This window comes from Mercenaria mercenaria, chromosome 13, assembly GCF_021730395.1.
Source record: "Mercenaria mercenaria strain notata chromosome 13, MADL_Memer_1, whole genome shotgun sequence".
NCBI classification, from domain to species: Eukaryota; Metazoa; Mollusca; class Bivalvia; order Venerida; family Veneridae; genus Mercenaria; species Mercenaria mercenaria.
The window spans coordinates 53,220,480-53,241,293 of NC_069373.1; the positions used below are offsets into that span (position 1 = coordinate 53,220,480).

A 20,814-nucleotide genomic window follows, 5' to 3' on the forward strand; every position below is an offset into this window, starting at 1 on the left:
ACTCTGTTTAATATGCTGTGTTATGGTGTGTTTCTCAGGTGAGCGACTTAGGGCCATCTTGGCCCTCTTGTTAGAACTACTGACCTAGTTTTTGATCGCAGTTGACCCAGTTTCAAACTTGACCTAGATATCATCAAGATAAACATTCAGACCAACTTTCATACAGACCCCATGAAAAATATGGCCTCTAGAGAGGTCACAAGGTTTTTTTATTATTTGACCTACTGACCTAGTTATTGACCGCACGTGACCCAGTTTTGAACTTGACCTGGATATCACCAAGATGAACATTCTGAACAATTTTCATGAAGATCCATTTGGAAGTATGGCCTCTAGAGAGGTCATAAGGTTTTTCTGTTTTTAGACCTACTGACCTAGATTTTGACAACAGTTGACCCAGTTTCGAACCTGACCTAGATATCATCAAGATGAACATTCAGACCAACTTTCATACAAATCCCTGAAAAATACAGCCTCTAGAGAGGTCACAAGGTTTTTTTTATTATTTGACCTACTGACCTAGTTATTGACTGCACGTGACCCAGTTTCGAACTTGATCTAGATATCACCAAGTTGAACATTCTCAACAATCTTCATGAAGATCCATTGAAAAATATGGCCTCTAGAGAGGTCACAAGGTTTTTTTATTATTTGACCTACTGACCTAGTTATTGACTGCACGTGTCCCAGTTTCGAACCTGACCTAGATATCATCAAGATGAACATTCTGACCAATTTTCATGAAGATCCATTCAAAAGTATGGCCTCTAGAGAGGTCACAAGGTTTTTCTATTTTTAGACCTACTGACCTAGTTTTTGACCGCACATGACCCAGTTTCAAACTTGGCCTAGATATCATCAAGGTGAACATCCAGACCAACTTTCATACAGATATCATGAAAAATATGGCCTCTAGAGAGCTCACAAGGTTTTTCTATTATTTGACCTTCTGACCTAGTTTTTGACCGCACATGACCCAGTTTCAAACTTGACCTAGATATCATCAAGTTGAACATTTCGACCAATTTTCATGAAGATCCATTGAAAAGTATGGCCTCTAGAGAGGTCACAAGGATTTTCTATTATTTGACCTACTGACCTAGTTTTTGACCGCACATGACCCAGTTTCGAACTTGACCTAGATATCATCCAGATGAACATTCTGACCAACTTTAATAAAGATCCCATGAAAAATGTGACCTCTAGAGTGGTCACAAGCAAAAGTTCACACACGCACGCACGGACGCCGGACGCGCGATCACAAAAGCTCACCTTGTCACTATGTGACAGGTGAGCTAAAAACAGCCCCACAATGTCTTCATTTTCACAAAAAAATTGTAAAAATACTTTCCCCATATATTTCATATACAATTTCAATTTCAAATTGCATGACCCCCCCCCCCCCCCCCCCCCCCCCAACACACACACACACACACCCCGCCCACCACTCCATGCATCAAGAAGCCACTCATGGAATATGTGTATATATCAATAACAACATTATGTGTTAATATTTTTCTGATGCATTGGGGTGGGGGGGGAGTACTTTTATTTCCAAAAAATGCACATACAGGGTGTACTATGATTTTTGACACATATACATTTTTTATGCCCCCGGCATCTACTAATGCGGGAGGCATATAGTGATTGTCCTGTCCGTCTGTCCATTCGTTCGTCCGTCCGTACGAGGTTAACCAAATGGGACCGTTTTGTCTAGCATCAATACCCCTTACTAGAATGGCTTGATACTAATGCAGATGTAACCTGTGACCATTACTCATCTTCAGGCATCACCTGACCTCAGTTTGACCTTGACCTCATTTTGGACTAAGGTTGCTTTATATGGGCCATCTCTTGGTTAACCAAATGGGACTGTTTGTCTAGCATCAATACCCCTTCCAGAATGACTTGGTACTAATACAGATGTAACCTGTGACCATTCCTCATCTTCAGACATCACCTGACCTCAGTTTGACCTTGAACCTTTGTATCGATTGTTTTTATTTATTTATTTGTTTTTTTTATACCGCCACTTTGAGGGGTGGGGGGCGGGCATATAGATTTGCCCTTGTCTGTCCTTCCGTCCGTCCTCCATCCGTCCGTCCTTCCGAGAATGTTGTGTCGCGCCTAGCTCCAAAAGTATTTGACGTAGAGTCACAAAACTTTACAGGAATGTTGGTCAGCATGTGTAGTTGTGCACCTGGGGTTTCGCTTCCAGATTCATTCAGTTTTGTCTGTCTTTCCGTCCTCAGTCCGTCCGTCCTTCCGAGAATGTTGTGTCGCGCCTATCTCCAAAAGTATTTGACGTAGAGTCACAAAACTTTACAGGAATGTTGGTCAGCATATGTAGTTTTGCACCTGGGGTTTTTCGTCCAGATTCATTCAGTTGTGTATGAGTTAAGGGCCCTGACTTCGTAAAAATTGGTCATTTTAGTGTTGTGTCGCATGTAGTTCCAAAAGTATTTGACCTACAGTCACCAAAGTTTACAGGAATGTTGGTCAGCATGTGCAGTTGTGCACCTGGGGTTTCGCGTCCGAATTCATTCAGTTGTATAGGAGTTATGGCCCCTGACTTAGTTAAAAATTGGTCATTTTAATTTTATGTTGCACCTAGCTCCAAAATTATTTGACCTAGAGTCACCAAAGTTTACAGGAATGTTGGTCAGCATGTGCAGTTGTGCACCTGGGGTTTCATGTCCAGATTCATTCAGTATTGTAGGAGTTATGACCCCTGACCTAGGAAAAAAATTGTGTCCTTTGTCATATAGTGGGGGCATCTGTGTCGCATGGACACATTTCTAGTTTGTTTTTTTTGCTTTTTTTGGTTGTTCAGGTTTCGTTTTCTATGGACATTTGCCTTTAGATTTTAAATACTGTAACCTCTTAAGTACCTCAGCTTATATTATGTGTCAGCCGCATTCATCACAAGTGGCTATTTTCTGCCATCTCTCCATATTTTACAATACAGTAACCCAGGTATGTACAATGTACTGAGATTGATACATAAATCAGTCCAGATATTGACCACTACGTGTAGAAACATACCATCTGTTTATACATGTCCTGATTTATACACAATAGAGTGGTAAAGTTTAATATGAATACGATTGGGTGATTTCAATGATACAGGGTGGACTATAAGTTTTATTTTGATTTGATGTTTCTCTGTGCAGTTTTTAGCTCACCTGAGCAGAAAGTGCTCAAAATTGATCTTTTGTGATCGCCGTGTGTCTGTCGTCGTCCGTCCGTCCGTCTGTCGTCAACATTTGACTGTTAACGCTCTAGAGGTCACAATTTTGGCCCAATCTTAATGAAACTTGGTCAGAATTTTACCCTTAATAAAATCTTGGCCAAGTTCGATAAAGGGTCATCTGGGGTCAAAAACTAGGTCACCAGATCAATCAAAAGAAAAGTTTGTTATATTGTATTTGCCCTGTCCGTCCGTACGCCACACTTCATTTCCGATCAATAACTGGAGAACCATTTGACCTAGAACCTTCAAACTTCATAGGATGGCAGGGCTTATAGAGTAGATGACCTGTATTGTTTTTGGGGTCACTCCGTTAAAGGTCAAGGTCACAGGGCCCTGAACATGGAAAACCATTTCTGATCAATAACTTGAGAACCACTTGATGCAGAATGTTGAAACGTAATAGGATGATTGGTCATGCACAGTAGATGACCCCTATTGATTTTGGGGTCACTCTGTCAAAGGTCAAGGTCACGAGCCTTAACATGGAAAACCATTTCCGATCAATAACTTGAGAACAATTTGACCCAGAATGTTGAAACTTCATAGGATGATTGGTTATGCTGAGTAGATGACCCCTATTAATTTTGGGGTCACTCCGTTAAAGGTCAAGGTCACTGGGGCCTGAACATGTAAAACCATTTCCAATCAATAACTTGAGAACCACTTGACCCAGAATATTGAAACTTCATGCAATGATTGATCATGCAGAGTAGATGACCCCTATTGATTTTGGAGTCACTCTGTTTAAGGTCAAGGTCACAGGGACCTGACCATGGAAAACCATTTCCGATCAATAACTTGAGAACCACTTGACCCAGAATGTTGAAACTTCATAGGATGATTGGATATGCATAGTAAATGACCCCTATTGATTTTGGGATCACTATTAAAGGTCAAGGTCACAGGGGCCTGAACATGGAAATCAGTTTCCAGTCAGTAACTTGAGAAAAACTTGACCCAGAATTTTGAAACTTCATAGGATGATTGGACATGCAGAGTAGATGACCCCTATTGAATTTGGGGTCACTCTATTAAAGGTCAAGGTCGCAGAAAACAGAACATGGAAATCCATTTCCGTTTAGTTACTTGAGAACCAGTTGACCTAGAACCTTCAAATTTCATAGGGTGATAGAAGTTACAGAGTAGATGACTCCTATTGTTTTTGGGGTCACACCATCAAATTCCAGGTCACAGGGGGCTGAACATAGAAAATTCTTTTCAATCAATAATTTGAGAACCACTTGACCCAGAATGTTGAAACTTTATTGAATGATTGGACATGCAGAGTAGATGACCCTACTGATTTTGGGGTCACCTGATCAAAGGTCAAGGTTACAGGGGCTTGAACTTGGAAAACAGTTTCCAATTCATAACTTGAGAACCACTTAGCCCAGAATGTTGAAACTTTCTGGAATGATTGGATTTGCCAAATAGATGATTCCTATTGCAGCCAGCCATCAGTGTCACTTAGACTTTTGCTCCTTTCCCCTATTGACTTCCTGCCTATATGACTATGCATTGGGGGAGACATGCGCTTTTCTACAAAAGCATCGTCTAGTTAACACTAAAGTTACCCTCAATAAAATCTTGGATGAGTTCGCTGTTGGGTCATCTGGGGTAAAAAGCTAGGTCACCAGGTCAAATTAAAGGAAAAGCTTGTTAACACTCTAGAGGTCACAATTTTGGCCAAATCTTAATGAAACTAGGTCACAATTTTACTCTCAATAAAATCTTGGAAGAGTTCGATATTGGATTATCTGGGGTCAAAAACAAGGTCAACAGGTCAAATCAAAGAAAAGCTTGTTAACACTGTAGATGCCACATTTATGACTGTATCTTCATGAAATTTGGTCAGAATGTTAATCTTGATGATCTCAAGGTCCAGTTTGAATCTGGGACATGTAGGGTCAAAATCTAGGTCACCAGGTCAAATCAAAGGAAAAGCTAGTTAACACTCTAGAGGCCACATTTATGACCTTATCTTAATGATACTTGGTCGGAATGTTTATCTTGATGATCTGTAGCTCAGGTTCAAATCGGGGTCAGGTGGGCTCAAAAACTAGGTCACTAGGTCAAATCAGAGGAAAAGCTTGTGAACACTGTAGAGGCCACATGTATGACTGTATCTTCATGAAACTTAGTCAGAATGTTAATCTTGATTATCTCTAGATCAAGTTCAAATCTGGGTCATGTTGGGTCACCAGGTCAAATCAAAGGAAAATCTAGTTTACAGTCTAGAGGTCACAATTTTTGGCTCAATCTTAATGAAACTTGGTCAGAATGTTACCCTCAATAAAATCTTGAACTATTGATATTGGGTCATCTGGGGTCAGAAACTAGGTCACCAGGTCAAATCAAAGGAAAAGCTTGTTAACACTGTAGAGGCCACATTTATAACTATATCTTCATGAAACTTGGTCAGAATGTTAATCTTGATGATCTTAAGGTCCAGTTTTAATCTGGGTCATGTGGGGTCAAAAACTAGGTCACTAGGTCAAATCAAAGGAAAAGCTAGTTAACCACATTTATGACCATATCTTAATGAAATTTGGTCAGAATGTTAATCTTAATGATTCCTAAGTCAAGTGAGCGATTCAGGGCCTTCATGGCCCTCTTGTTGTATAAAATTATCTTAAACTCTTAAATAAAACATATTTTCTGCTAAACTATATATTAAATGTGTATCAAAATTGAAATTAGTAATGGGGATTTTTTTTTTTTTTTTTTTGCTAGTTCCAGATTACAAAAATTATGTTTTTCCCAGTTAGTTGAAGAAAATTCCCAATGAAATGCCTGTTCAAAAAATGTTGAAAAGCAAAAAGTGCTCAAAAGTCATCTGGGGGCCTCCGTGGCCGAGCGGTTAGAGTCGTTGACTTCAAACCATTTGCCCCTCATCGATATGGGTTCGAAACCTCATTTGGGGCGTAGAATTCTTCACGTGAGGAAGCCATCCAGCTGGCTTACGGAAGGTCGGTGGTTCTACCCAGGTGCCCGCTCGTGATGAAATTGTGCACGGAGGGGCACCTGGGGTCTTCCTCCACCATTAAAGCTGGAAAGTCGCCATATGACCTAAAATTGTGTCGGTGCGACGTTAAACCCAACAAAATAAATAAATAAAATCAAAAGTCATCTGAATAGCCATAGTGTTAGAGTTTGGTATTAAAATGAAATAAAGACCATTTTAAGAACTCTTGCAAAATATATTATTCATTTTGTACTATTTCCCAATTTTGTGGAAAACAATGTGAAAATTCCCAGTTCAAAGGGTAGGGCAATGTTCCAAGCATGTCAAAAAAATCCCTGATTACTTGCCAGTAATCCTAGATCATTACTAAGTGAAAAAAATACTCAAAAATATTTTTTAAAAATTCAACCCTTGCTAATTTAATCTTGTTATTTTTCTTTAAATAATCGAAACTCAAAGAGTTATTCAGTGAATTGGAGACATATCAAACTACAAGATTTAACTCACTTTTTTGCCCTTGTTTGCCCACTCTTTGAAATATTCATGGTTGAAAATGAGGACCAAATACCATCAAATCGTATGATGTCCTTGATAACTCTTGCTTCTTTTTAACAAAAATATTATATGATTAAAGAAAATGTACTCAATTTTGGAAAGATGAAAGGTATAACACAAGTTGAATTTATAAAATAAGTTAAATGAAATGATAAAATGTGAGCATTTTATCAGATTTATTAAAAGAATTTCCCTCATCGATGTGGGTTCGAATCCTCATTTGGGGCGTAGAATTCTTCACGTGAGGAAGCCATCCAGCTGGCTTACGGAAGGTCGGTGGTTCTACCCAGGTGCCCGCTCGTGATGAAATAGTGCACGGAGGGGCACCTGGGGTCTTCCTCCATCATTAAAGCTGGAAAGTCGCCATATGACCTAAAATTGTGTCGGTGCGACGTTAAACCCAACAAAATAAATAAATAAATAAATTAAAAGAATTTAACAATTTCAATGTCCAAAGACATGACTGTTTATTCTTTTATCACATGTAAGCTTTTCCTGCTGGAATATCAAAAAAATTCTTCTTTACCTATTATAGACAAAATTAATTCAACCAATATCTCCTGTTCTTGAACAACATCATTACTCCAGGTTAGTAACAAATGGCTTTACTTCTTTCCCACAGCACAGAACATGTGAATTATTCTGGTGACTTATAACCAATTTCGAATGTATTGATTTAGGTAAAACACAATTTTGCTATACATTAATTCGAATCAAATATGCCTTAATCTAAAGCAGTAGATAAAATATAGCAGTGCTCTTTCTTGGTAGCAACAAAATTGACGTCATCACATGTTTTAAAGAAACAAGCATATTAGAATTTTGCTTATTGTCAGTAGTGGTGTTTTTTCTTTTCTTCAGGAAAGAACAAGGAAACTGGGATCCAAAATCAAGGAACTCATTATAGCACCAATTTATGCAAATCTTCCAACAGACCTACAAGCAAAAATATTTGATCCAACCCCCCCTGGAGCTCGTAAAGTTGTGTTAGCAACAAATATTGCTGAAACTTCATTGACTGTTGATGGTATTAAATATGTGTTAGACCCTGGGTTCAGTAAACAGAACAGTTATAATGCAAGGACAGGAATGGATTCATTGGTAGTAACACCTGTGTCAAAGGTAAGGCATTTTGTACCTGCCAAGTGATGATTATAAAGTAGTTCTCCTCTTTGCTAATCAGTGACATATTTTTCAGGTTTCCAGTTATAGATTGATGAAAAAGTTATCGACTTCTGTGAATTTTCTCTATGTTTTCTCTATTGTTAGAAATTTACCACTTACTAAAAAACTTTACAGTTTCTGAACTCTTTTCTATATTTAAGCATTTACATAAAAGCTTTGTATAGAATTAACATTCAGGTTTTATCGAGCTGGTTATTTTTGGAAAGTATATACTGCAGCATAATGAACGAAGTCTGTTCTGGAGAGACACTGAATAAGTGTGTAGTAAATGTAAATAAGACTGTATTGCTTTTTTGCAATTATCAGGGCTCTCGGGGAGTGGGCGACTTGATATCTGCACTCACTAATTAGGGTCCGCTACCCTAACTTTTGACAGTTTGCACGGTGTCAAAATGAGTGTTGAATACACAAACACACACGCAGAGAGCATAATTTAAACTCTGCCTACTTCGGATACTTGCGAGATTTTCCCCAAGAAGTGTAAAAGCGAATCAAATTATCCGATACAACAGAGTCGATTGTGTTCAGCCAATTAGCGCAGCAGTTATGTGTTTAACACTTAACGTTAATTGTCAACATGTTCGAGTGAAAAAACCTAATGTTTTACGAAAAAATTGCGGATTAACCGTGCCATTAATTGGAATATTGTACACAATTAGTTGTTGCCTATGGGAAAAGAATGACATGTAATGTAACTATGTTTAATCGACTTTTATCGATGAATTTATTTGAATGTATATATCTAGTTTACACAGTTTACTTACAGTTTTATTCAGGTGAGATACTGTTCGCCGAGTTGATGACTTGGTGTTAATAATAAATACTTCATACAAGATACAGCAAAAAAATTGGCTAATTAAATTTACAGCGTCGTCTTGAATTTTGAAAACAACTTTTTTCAGAATTTTGTAATGAAACAGTAACGACTGTATGGGAAATGATCTAACTAAGAAAGTGAATGGTACATCAATGTTTTTATCTAGAAACAAGAAAATTTCCACTTCTCTCTGAAGTCTCCCCACTTCTCTCTAAAGTCTCCCCACTTCCCTCTAAAGTCTCCCCACTTCTCCCTAAAGTCTCCCCTTCTCCCTAAAGTCTCCCCACATCCCTCTAAAGTCTCCCCACTTCTCTCTAAACCAACTTGAGGGAGAAGTGACTTCTTCCAAAGAAAAAAAAAAAAAAAAAAAAATAGACCTAGCTAGACCCCTGAGTTATTTCTCTAAAATTGGTAATTTTGATGTTTCTGAGTTATTGAAAGCAGATCAGGGCCCTCACTCTACTTTTGGGGAAGGGGTCTGCAGCCCTCAGGCGGGTGAATTTTCGCGTCGTTTTAGCCAAAAGGGGGAATTTTCATTGCCTTCAAAGAATAACATACTATGGAAAAACTATAACAAGTATAACTTTCATTTCTCAACATTTTTAGCTCGACTATTCAAAGAATAGTCTAGCTATTCTACTCACCCTGGCGTTGGCGTCGGCGTCACACCTTGGTTAAGTTTTTGCATGCAAGTACATACAGCCATCAGTTAAAGGCATATAGCTTTGAAAATTATTTTTTCTTTTTCCAGGTCAATTACCAACCTCTCTGGGTCAAGTCCAATAACTCTGACATATATTTTGAGCAAATTATGCCCCCTTTTGGACTTAGTGTCTTAAGTTTTACATGCAAGTTACTATCTCCAAAACTAATGCAGATATTGAATTGAAACTTCACATGTGTCTTCGGGGTTATAAAACTAGTTGATAGCAGCAAGTCCCATAACTCTGACCTTCATTTTGGCCAAATTATGCCCCCTTTTGGACTTAGAAAATTCTGGTTAAAGTTTTGGGTGCAAGTACATACAGCTATTTCTAAAAGGCATATAGATTTGGAACTTATTTTTAGCTTGACTATTCGAAGAATAGGGGAGCTATCCTACTCGCCCCGGTGTCGGCATGAGCGTGAGCGTCACACAAATGTTAAAGTTTGCGTACCACCCCAAATATTTTCAAAGTCCATTGAGATATTGCTTTCATATTTTACATACTTGTTAACCATCATGACCCCAGTCTGTAAAAAGGAGGAGGCAACTCTGTCAAGCATTTTGACTGAATTGAGGGTCCTTTTCCACTTAGAATAAATGTTAAAGTTCGCGTACCACCCCCAAATATTTTCAAAGTCAATTGATATATTGCTTTCATATTTTGCATACTTGTTTACCATCATGACCCCAGTCGGCAAAAAGGAGGAGGCAACTCTATCAAGCATTTTGACTGAATTATGGCCCTTTTTCGACTTAGAATAAATGTTAAAGTTTGCGTACCATGCAAAAAGGAGGAGGCAACTCTATCAAGCATTTTGACTGAATTATGGCCCATTTTCGACTTAGAATAAATGTTAAAGTTTGCGTACCACCCCAGATATTTGCAAAGTCCATTGAGATATTGCTTTCATTCATATTTTGCATACTTGTTTACCATCATGACCCCAGTCTGCAAAAAGGAGGAGGCAACTCTATCAAGCATTTTGACTGAATTATGGCCCCTTTTCGACTTAGAATATGCTTATTGTAATGTTTTACTCATTGCTTATATTATACTATCAAGCACTGAGAATAGTCGAGCGCTCTGTCCATTGACAGCTCTTGTTTCTTTTTCTAGATCAATTACTAACCTCACTGGGTCAAGTTCCATAACTCTGACATGTATTTTGAGCAAATTATGCCTTTTGGACTTAGAAAATTCTGGTTAAAGTTTTACATGCAAGTTACTATCTCCAAAACAAATGCAGATATTGAATTGAAACTTCACATGTTTCTTCGGGGCTATAAAACTAGTTGATAGCAGCAAGTCCCATAACTCTGACCTTCATTTTGGCCAAATTATGCCCCCTTTTGGACTTAGAAAATTCTGGTTAAAGTTTTGTGTGCAAGTACATACAGCTATTACTAAAAGGCATATAGATTTGAAACTTATTTTTTCTTGTTAGTCCAATTTATAAGTGAGTTATGACCCTTTGTTTATTTCTATAATTTACATAGATTTATATAGGGTAAAAACTTTGAAAATCTTCTTGTCCAAAACCACAGAGCCCAGGGCTTTGATATTTGGTATGAAGCATCATCTAGTGGTCCTCTACCAAAATGGTTCAAATTATTTCCCTGGGGTCAAATATGGCCCCGCCCCGGGGGTCACATGGTTTATATAGACTTATATAGGGAAAAACTTGTAAAAACCTCTTGTCCAAAACCACAGGGCCTAGAGCTTTGATATTTTGTATGTCACATCATCTAGAGGTCTTCAACTAAGATTGTTCAAATTATCCCCCTGGGGTCAAATATGGCCCTGCCTTGGGGGTCATATGGTTTACATAGCCTTATATAGGGAAAAGCTTTGAAAATCTTCTTGTCCAAACCACAAAGCCTAGGGCTTTGATATTTGTAATGTAGCATCATCTAGTGGTTCTCTACCAAGTTTGTTCAAATTATCCCCCTAGGGTCAAATATGGCCCCGCCCCGGGGGTCACATGGTTCATATAGACTTATATAGGGAAAAGCTTTTAAAATCTTCTTGTCAATAACTACAACATTCAGATTTGGACCACATGTATATTTTTGAGTGGCAAGATGAACCTTGACATGAGTTGACCTTGATTTTGACCTAGTGACCTACTTCCACATTTCTCAAGCTACAGCGTTCAGATTTGGACCACATGCATAGTTTTGTGCACCGGAAAAAAACTTTGACCTTGATTTTGAACTAGTGACCTACTTTTACATTTTTGAAGGTACAGGCTTCAAATTTGGACCACATGCATAGTTGTGTGTTCCGAAATGAAATTTGACCTTAATTTTGACCCATTGACCTACTTTTACATTTTTCAAGCTACAGCCTTCAAATTTGGACCACATGCATGGTTTTAAGTACCGAAACAAACTTTGACCTTTACATTTACCTAGTGACCTACTTCCACATTTTTGAAGGTACAGGCTTCAAATTTGGACCACATGCATAGTTTGTATTCCGAAATAAGATTTGACCTCGATTTTGACCTAGTGACCTACTTTTACATTTCTCAAGCTACAGCCTTCAAATTTGGAACACTTGCATAGTTTTGTGTAACGAAATTAACTTTGACCTTAAGATTGACCTACTTTCACATTTCTGTAGCTACAGGCTTCAAATTTAGACCACATGCATAGGATTGTGTACCGAAACAAACCTTGACCTTGACATTGACCTAGTGACCTACTTTCACATTTTTGAAGGTACAGGCTTCAAATTTGGACCACATGCATAGGTTTGTGTTATGAAGTGAAATTTGACCTTGATTTTGACCTAATGACCTACTTACACATTTCTCAAGCTGCAGCCTTCAAATTTGGACCACTTGCATAGTTTTGTGTACCGAATTAAACTTTGACCTTAAGATTGACCTAGTGACCTACTTTCAAATTTCTCAAGCTATGTACAGCCTTCAAACTTGATGCACATGCATAGTTTTGTGTACAAAGAACTTTGTCCTTGAAATTGATCTAGCGACCTACTTTCACATTGCTCAAGCTACAGCTTTCGAATTTGGACCACATGCACAGTGTTGTGTACGGAAATGAAATTTGACCTTGAGCTAGTCAGTAAGTCTTGAAATTTGGAACACTCAAAAATGGCACATTGGTGGGCGCCAAGATCACTCTGTGATCTCTTGTTCTAGATCAATTACCAACCTCATTGGGTCAAGTCCCATTACTCTGGCATGTATTTTGGGCAAATTATGCCCCCTTTTGGACTTAGAAAATTCTGGTTAAAGTTTTGCATGCAAGTACATACAGCTATTACTAAAAGGCATATAGATTTAAAACTTATTCTTTCTTTTTCTAGATCAATTACCAACCTCACTGGATCAAGTCCCATAATCCTGACATGTATTTTGGGCAAATTATTCACCGTTTTAGACTTAGAAAATCCTGGTTAAAGTTTTGCGTGCAAGTACATACAGCTATTACTAAAAGGCATAATTATAGATTTGAAACTTATTTTTTCTTTTTCTAGATCAATTACCAACCTCACTGGGTCAAGTCCCATAACTCTTGCATGTATTTTGGGCAAATTATGCCCCCTTTTGGACTTAGAAACTTCTGGTTAAAGTTTTACATGAGAGTTTCTGTCTCCAAAACTAATGCAGATATTGAATTGAAATTTCACATGTGCCTTCGGGGTTATAAAACTAGTTGAAAGCAGCAAGTCCCATAACTGATATGCATTTTGGTCAAACTATGTCCCCTTTTGAACTTTAAACTTTTTTGATATTTAACCTTTTTGGGTAATATTTTCCTGCTTCTTGGACAATATTTCGAATAGTCGAGCTTGGCTGTCTTACAGGCAGCTCTTATTTATTTCGATGTAAATGAGATGTGGAACCAAAATTTGTAGTCCTGTTTGGCGCCATATAACCTATACTGTGTTGGTGCACCGTAAAACCCAAATAAATAAATATTTTTCTCAACATGTAACTGCAATTATATCATGTCAAGATCAGCTTTTCAGGGGTCAAGCTATACTGTTATTAATGCAACTTCCACAAACTTTATCTAAAACAAGTACATTTATCATTACAGATTTTTTTAATCAATTTATATTTTAGTTGTCTAAAAGTGGGTGGGGTTTGGTGCCTTTGCATATTTTACTATCGAAAAATGCTTCAAATAAGGGCTGCTTTTGCAACAGTGATCATATTTTTGTTAAATGCAGACTTTTAAATGGCTTTTTATTAGCTCACCTGTGACGTAGTGACAGGGTGAGCTTTTGTGATCGCCCTTTGTCCGTCGTCCGTCCTTCTTCCATCCACAATTTCTTGTCTGCACGATAGTGGTTTCATTTATGATTTTATTTTAACCAAACTTGCACACAACTTGTATCATCATAAGATCTTGTTTATTTTCTTGAACTGGCCAGATCCCATTATGAGTTCCAGAGTTATGACCCCTGAAAGGGCCAAAATTAGCTGTTTTGACCTTGTCTGCACAATAGCAGCTTTATTTATGATTTGATTTTTACCAAACTTGCACACAACTTGTATCATCATAAGGTCTTATTTACTTTTTTGAACTGGCCAGATCCCATTATGAGTTCCAGAGTTATGGCCCCTGAAACAGCCAAAATAAGCTATTTTGACCTTGTCTACACAATAGCAGCTTCATTAATGATTTGAATTTAATCAAACTTGCACAAAACCTGTGTCACCTTATGATCTCGGTTCCTTTCTTGAACCGGCCAGATCCCATAATTGGTTTCAGAGTTATGGCCCCTGAAAGTGCCAAAATTAGCTAATATGACCTTGTCTGCGCAATAGCAGCTTCATTTATGACTTGATTTTAACCAAACTTGCACACAACTTGTACCACCACAAGATCTTGATTCCTTTCTTAAACTGACCAGATTCTATTATGGGTTCCAGAGTTATGGCCCTGATAGAGCAAGAAGTAGCTAATTTGACCTTGTCTGCACAACAGCAGCTTCATTTATGATTTGAATTTAATCAGACTTGCACAAAAACTTGTGTCCCCATAAGATCTTGGTTCCTTTCTTGGACTGGCCAGATCTCATAATGGGTTTCAGAGTTATTGCTCCAGAAAGGGCCAGAATTAGCTATTTTGACCTTGTCTGCGCAATAGCAGCTTCATTTATGATTTGATTTTAACCAAACTTGCACACAACTTGTATCACCACAAGATCTTGATTCCTTTCTTGAACTGGCCAGATTCTATTATTGGTTCCAGAGTTATGGCCCCTGAAAAGGCCAAAATTAGCTATTTTGACCTTTTCTGCACAATAGCTGCTTCATTTATAATTTGATTTTAACCAAACTTGCACACAACTTGTATAAGGTCACACTTAGGGGTCAAAGGTCATATAACTTTGTTTTGTATGTATATTGCTCTGCATTTGTGTTGCATTGCAGTGCTCTTGTTTTTATTTGGCAGATCCTTCTTTTGTTTCACTTACAATAAATGTTTTTTAATTACTTCCCTTTTATGTTACTATAAATAGCTTATTTAGTAACTTTTTTTATATTGGCCGTAGGGAAAAACCGAGACCACTTTCCTGTGGTACAACATGTATGGTACCTCCAATTTATAGGTGTATTTTGACATATCTGTACCTTAAAGAAAATTTCAACCATATTTTCTCATGATTCTTTTGATTGATCTTGATTATGATTTTTTGTCCTTAAGTGCAATGATGACAGGTGAGCAATATAGGGCCATTATGGCCCTCTTGTTTAGATTGTACTAGAAGAAATGATAAAAATGTGCGAAAATCACGGTCGAGAAAATGGGTGACAAACATGGAAAACGGAAGTAAACATTTAAAATTCTTGATAGAATAACTGTTTTAAATTTCTTTTTTTTTTCACCATACCTATTCAATACTTATAATTTCTGCTTCTTTAAAGCATTTAATTTATTTTGGACCATAGCCTTGGCAATGATAATAAATTTTCTGTAGACCGTAACGGTTGACCGGCTCACATAATTGTATCAAGCAAACAAAATAATGATTTTAATTATCCAATTTGTTGTTCTATTTTGTAATAAGATAAGATAATTTTTATTTTTAAGTAGGCAAGACTTAAGTTGCATACCGCTAATTAACAAGTGGTGCAAAGACGATAATCTAAAGCCACATTGTTTATCATTTAAGTTTTACACATTGATCAATAAACACCTTTGATAATGACAAGGATTATTGTACTGAATACAAACCGCGTGATGACCACGTGTCAATTGGCGCGTGGCGTGATTAGCATCTGTTAGCAGCTAGTTAACATATGACGCTCCGCCTACTGCCATACTTCCGCTTATGACGGCGGACAATATTGAAATTGACTGAGATTTTGATTGACAAGGGGCAGAACTTTCGAACTGGAGACGCATCAAAGAAAATTTCCGCGAGTCAACCCAACACACGGGGTATATTTTGTACGGGTCAAATACGAGTTTTTCTCGATTTTAGCAGGTCAAAATCCTGAGACCCCAGGTCAACTGAATGCCCTGTATTAAAGGGGGAATGTTTTTCTCTGAAGGGGGAAAATAGGATACTATTTTGGCGGGGGAAGCAGCCGATATTCGGTGTTAAAAACAGCTGATCGAGGGCCCTGCAGATGCAGAAGTATTTTACTTTTGTCAAAAGGTAGGTTGTCCCAATAGAGACATGGAGAAAAAGCTGTTTTGCTGAACAGTGTAAGTTAACTTTAATTAATGTGTATAATTATGTATAAACCTTAAAAAGCAGCTAAGTAATTGATACCCATCCATTTAGATAACAGAATGGAAAAATTGTTCTATTTTTCAGGCATCAGCCAATCAGAGAGCTGGACGTGCTGGTCGTGTCTCAGCTGGAAAGTGCTTTCGTCTTTACACAGCGTGGGCATATAAAAATGAACTTGAAGACAATACAATACCAGAAATTCAGAGAACTAATCTGGGAAATGTTGTGTTGATACTTAAAAGTTTAGGAATAAATGATCTCGTTCACTTTGACTTTATGGACCCACCACCTCATGAGACACTTGTGTTAGCTCTGGAACAGTTATATGCCCTTGGTGCACTGAATCACAAAGGGGAGTTAACTAAGCTAGGAAGAAGAATGGCCGAATTTCCTGTAGATCCAATGTTGTCAAAAATGATCTTAGCATCAGAAAAGTGAGTATTGAACAAAATTCATCATTCAGATTTTTAATCTATTCAATTCAGTTATCCTACAACAATTTAGAGACCTGTCTCAAAATAGAACTTTACCATTGGGTAATCCAAAGTGTTTGCGGACACAGCCAATTAGAATCTGCTGTTTTCAGACTGGTCTTCAATCAATAGGTAGTTATTCAAAGGTTACTAAGGCATCTTTCATTATCTATTTACCTTATTATTGTCAAGTGTAATTCTTAACATACTTCAAAGGTTGCCATGTGTAGATGAAAAGTTGTTAAAAGGATTTATATTTATATGCCTTACTTGACACAATTTGAACAAAGAACAATACAGCATCTTTAGTCAGTGCTAGCATTATTATGTCTTCTCCCCCTTCCCCCCCCCCCCCCCCCCCCCTCTGGGGGAGATTGTTTTTGCCCTGTCCGTACGTACGTACGTACGTCACACTTCCATTTCGGATTAATAACTGGAGAACCATTTGATCTAGAACCTTCAAACTTCATAGGATTGTAGGGCTGCTGGAGTGGACAACCCATATTGTTTTTGAGATCACTCCATCTAAGGTCAAGGTCACAGGGGCATGAACATTGAAAACCATTTCCAATCAATAACTAGAGATCCACTTGACCCAGAATGTTGAAACTTCATAGGATGATTGGTCATGTAGAGTAGTTGACCCTTATTAGCTCATCTGATTTTTTGGAAAAAAAATGATGAGTTATTGTCATCACTTGAGCAGTTGTCGGCACCGGCGTCAGCATTGCCTGGTTAAGTTTTATGTTTAGGTCAGCTTTTCTCCTAAACTATCAAAGCTATTGCTTTGAAACTTGGAATACTTGTTCACCATCATAAGCTGACCCTGTAAAGCAAGAAACATAACTCCATCTTGCTTTTTGCAAGATTTATGGCCCCTTTTGTACTTAGAAAATATCAGATTTCTTGGTTAAGTTTTATGTTTATGTCAACTTTTCTCCTGAACTGTCAAAGCTATTGCTTTGAAACTTGGAATACTTGTTCACCATCATAAGCAAACCCTGTACATCAAGAAACGTAAGTCCATCTTGCTTTTTGCAAGATTTATGGCCCCTTTTGGACTTAGAAAATATCAGATTTCTTGGTTAAGTTTTATGTTTAGGTCAACCTTTTCTCTTAAACTATCAAAGCTATTGCTTTGAAACTTGCAACACTTGTTCACCATCATAAGCTGACCCTGTACAGCAAGCAACATAACTCCATCCTGCTTTTTGCAATAATTATTGCCCCTTTTGGACTTAGAAAATCATTTTCTTGGTTGAGTATTATGTTTGTCAACTTTTCTCATAAACTATCAAAGCTACTGCTTTAAAACTTGCAACAGTTTTTCACCATCATAAGTGGACACTGTACGTCAAGAAACATAACTCTATCCTGCTTTTTGCAAGAATGATGGTCCTTTTTAGACTTAGAAAATCATGGGTAGGACAATATTTCTATTACACAAAAAAAAATCAGATAAGCGTCAGCACCCGCAAGGCGGTGCTCTTGTTGTTTTTGGGGTCACTCCCTTAAAGGTCAAGGTCACAGGGGCCTGAACATTGAAAACCATTTCCGAACAATAACTTGAGTACCACTTGACCCAGAATGTTGAAACTTCATAGGATGATTGTACATGCAAAGTAGATGACCCCTATTGATTTTGGGATCACTCTGTTAAAGGTTGTGGTCACAGGGGCCTAAACATTGAAAACCATTTCCGGTCAGTAACTTGAGAACCACTTGACCCAGAATGTTGAAACTTAATAGGGTGATTGGTCATGCGGAGTAGATGACCCGTATCGATTTTGGGGTCACTCTGTTAAAGGTCAGGGTCACAGGGGCCTGAACATGGAAAACTGTTTCCGATCAATAACTTGAGAACCACTTGACCCAGAATGTTAAAACTTCATAGGATAATTGGACATGCAGAGTAAATGACCCAAATTAACTTTGGGGTCACTCTATTAAAGGTCAAGGTCACAGGGGCCTGAACCTGGAAAACCGTTTCAGGTCAGTAAATTGAGAACCACTTGACCCAGAATGTTGAAACTTCATAGGATGATTGGTCATGCAGAGTAAATGACCCCTATTGTTTTTGGGGTCACTCTGTTAAAGGTCAAGGTCACTGGGGCCTGAACATTGATAACCATTTCCGATCAATAACTTGAGAACCTCTTGATCGAGAATGTTGAAACTTCATAGGATGATTGAACATGCAGAGTAGATGACCCCTATCGATTTTGGGGTCACTCTATTAAAGGTCAAGGTCACAGGAGCCTGAACATTGAAAACTGTTTCCGATCAATAACTTGAGAACCACTAGGCCAAGAGTGTTGAAACTTAGCGGGATGACTGGACATGCCAAGTAGATGATCCCTATTGCAGCCAACCATTAGTGTCTCTGTGACTTTCACTCCTGACCCCTATTGACTTCTTGCCTGTATGACTTTGCATTGGGGGAGACATGCGCTTTTTGTGCCCGCACCCCCCTCCCCCACCATGAGTGGTTGGGGCAGATAGATTTGGTCTTGTCCGTGCATCCGTCCGAAGTCGTGACGCGCCTAGCTTGAAAAGTATTTGATATAAATTGATGAAACCTTGCATGAGTCTTTATCATGATATGAACTTGTGCACCTCCTATTTTTCGTCTGGCTCCGCCCCATATTTTTAGAGTTATGGCCCCTGAAATAGCCAAAAATGCACATTTTCACCTTGTGACACTCCTAGCTCAAAAAGTATTTGATATAGATTCATGAAACCTTGCATGAGTCTTAATTATGATATGAACTTGTGCACCTGCTATATATCATCTGGCTCCGCCCCCTATTTTCAGAGTTATGGCCCCTGAAATAGTAAAAAATGCACATTTTCACCTTGTGACATGCCTAGCTCAAAAAGTATTTGATATAGATTCATGAAACCTTGGATGAGTCTTAATCATGATATGAACTTGCGCACCTCCTATTTTTCGTCCAGCTCCAGCCCCTAGCCCCTATTTTCAAAGTTATGGTCCCTGAAATAGTAAAAAATGCACATTTTTACCTTGTGACATGCCTAGCTCAAAAAGTATTTGATATAGATTCATGAAACCTTGCATGAGTCTTAATCATGATATGAACTTGTGCACCTGCTATTTTTCATCTGACTCCGTCCCCTATTTTCATTTTCAGAGTTATTGCCCCTGAAATAGTCAAAAATGCACATTTTCACCTGGTGACATGCCTAGCTCAAAAAGTATTTGATATAAATTCATGAAACCTTGGGTGAGTCTTAATCATGATATGAACTTGCGCACCTCCTATTTTTCATTTCGGTCCACCCCCTATTTTTAGAGTTATGGCCCCTGAAATAGTCAGAAATGTACATTTTCACCTTGTGATGCACCTAGCTCAAAAAGTATTTAGTATAAATGGTTGAAAACTTGCATAAGTCTTAATCATGATATAAACTTGCACACCTCTAATTGGCTGGCTCCACCCCCTATTTTTAAAGTTATGGCCCCTGAAATAGCAAAAAAAATGCACTTTTTCACCTAATTATGTGCCTAGCTCAAAAAGAATTAGATGTAAATTCAGGAAACCTTGCTGGAGTCTTTATCGTGATGTGACCTTGCACACTTGGCATTCTTCTTGAGAATCTTAGCTCTTATTACAGAGTTATGGCCCTTGAAATAGCCAAAATAGTGGATTTTTTGTTTGTGATGCTCATAGCTCAAAAAGTATTTGGCCTAGAATAATGAATCCTTTTCATAAAATGTTTGTTGAGGCTATACCCTCAAACTGAGACTGCAAACATTTGAATTATTGCCCCTTATTTGTGACAAATGTACCAGTGGGGGGCACACCCTTTGTCCTACAGACATATTCTAGTTTACAAAAGCATCTTCTAGTTTCCCTTTAAATTTACTTTTTCAGATACAAGTGTTCTAAAGAGATTCTTACAATAACAGCGATGTTATCTGTGAACAACTCGGTTTTCTATCGACCCAAAGACAAGGTTGTACATGCAGATACTGCACGACAGAATTTCTTCCTTCCTGGAGGGGACCATATGACATTGATGAATGTCTACAATCAGTGGGAAGAAACTGGGTACTCAACTCAGTGGTGCTATGAGAACTTTATACAGTACAGGTAGGTCCTTCATCTGTTACA

General features: G+C 38.1%; 1 protein-coding gene across 9 annotated transcripts in view; it reads left to right on the forward strand.

The window, feature by feature from the left end:
• Window positions 1-20,814, forward strand: part of LOC123530508 (pre-mRNA-splicing factor ATP-dependent RNA helicase DHX16-like) — a 213,701-nt gene that overhangs the window by 173,439 nt on the left and 19,448 nt on the right. For all 9 annotated transcript variants that reach the window (XM_053521852.1, XM_053521853.1, XM_053521854.1 and 6 more), the window contains 3 exons: window positions 7,635-7,895; window positions 16,290-16,639; window positions 20,575-20,793. In XM_053521852.1, the coding sequence (XP_053377827.1) occupies window positions 7,635-7,895; window positions 16,290-16,639; window positions 20,575-20,793 (830 nt within the window). The remainder of the gene's footprint in view (window positions 1-7,634; window positions 7,896-16,289; window positions 16,640-20,574; window positions 20,794-20,814) is intronic.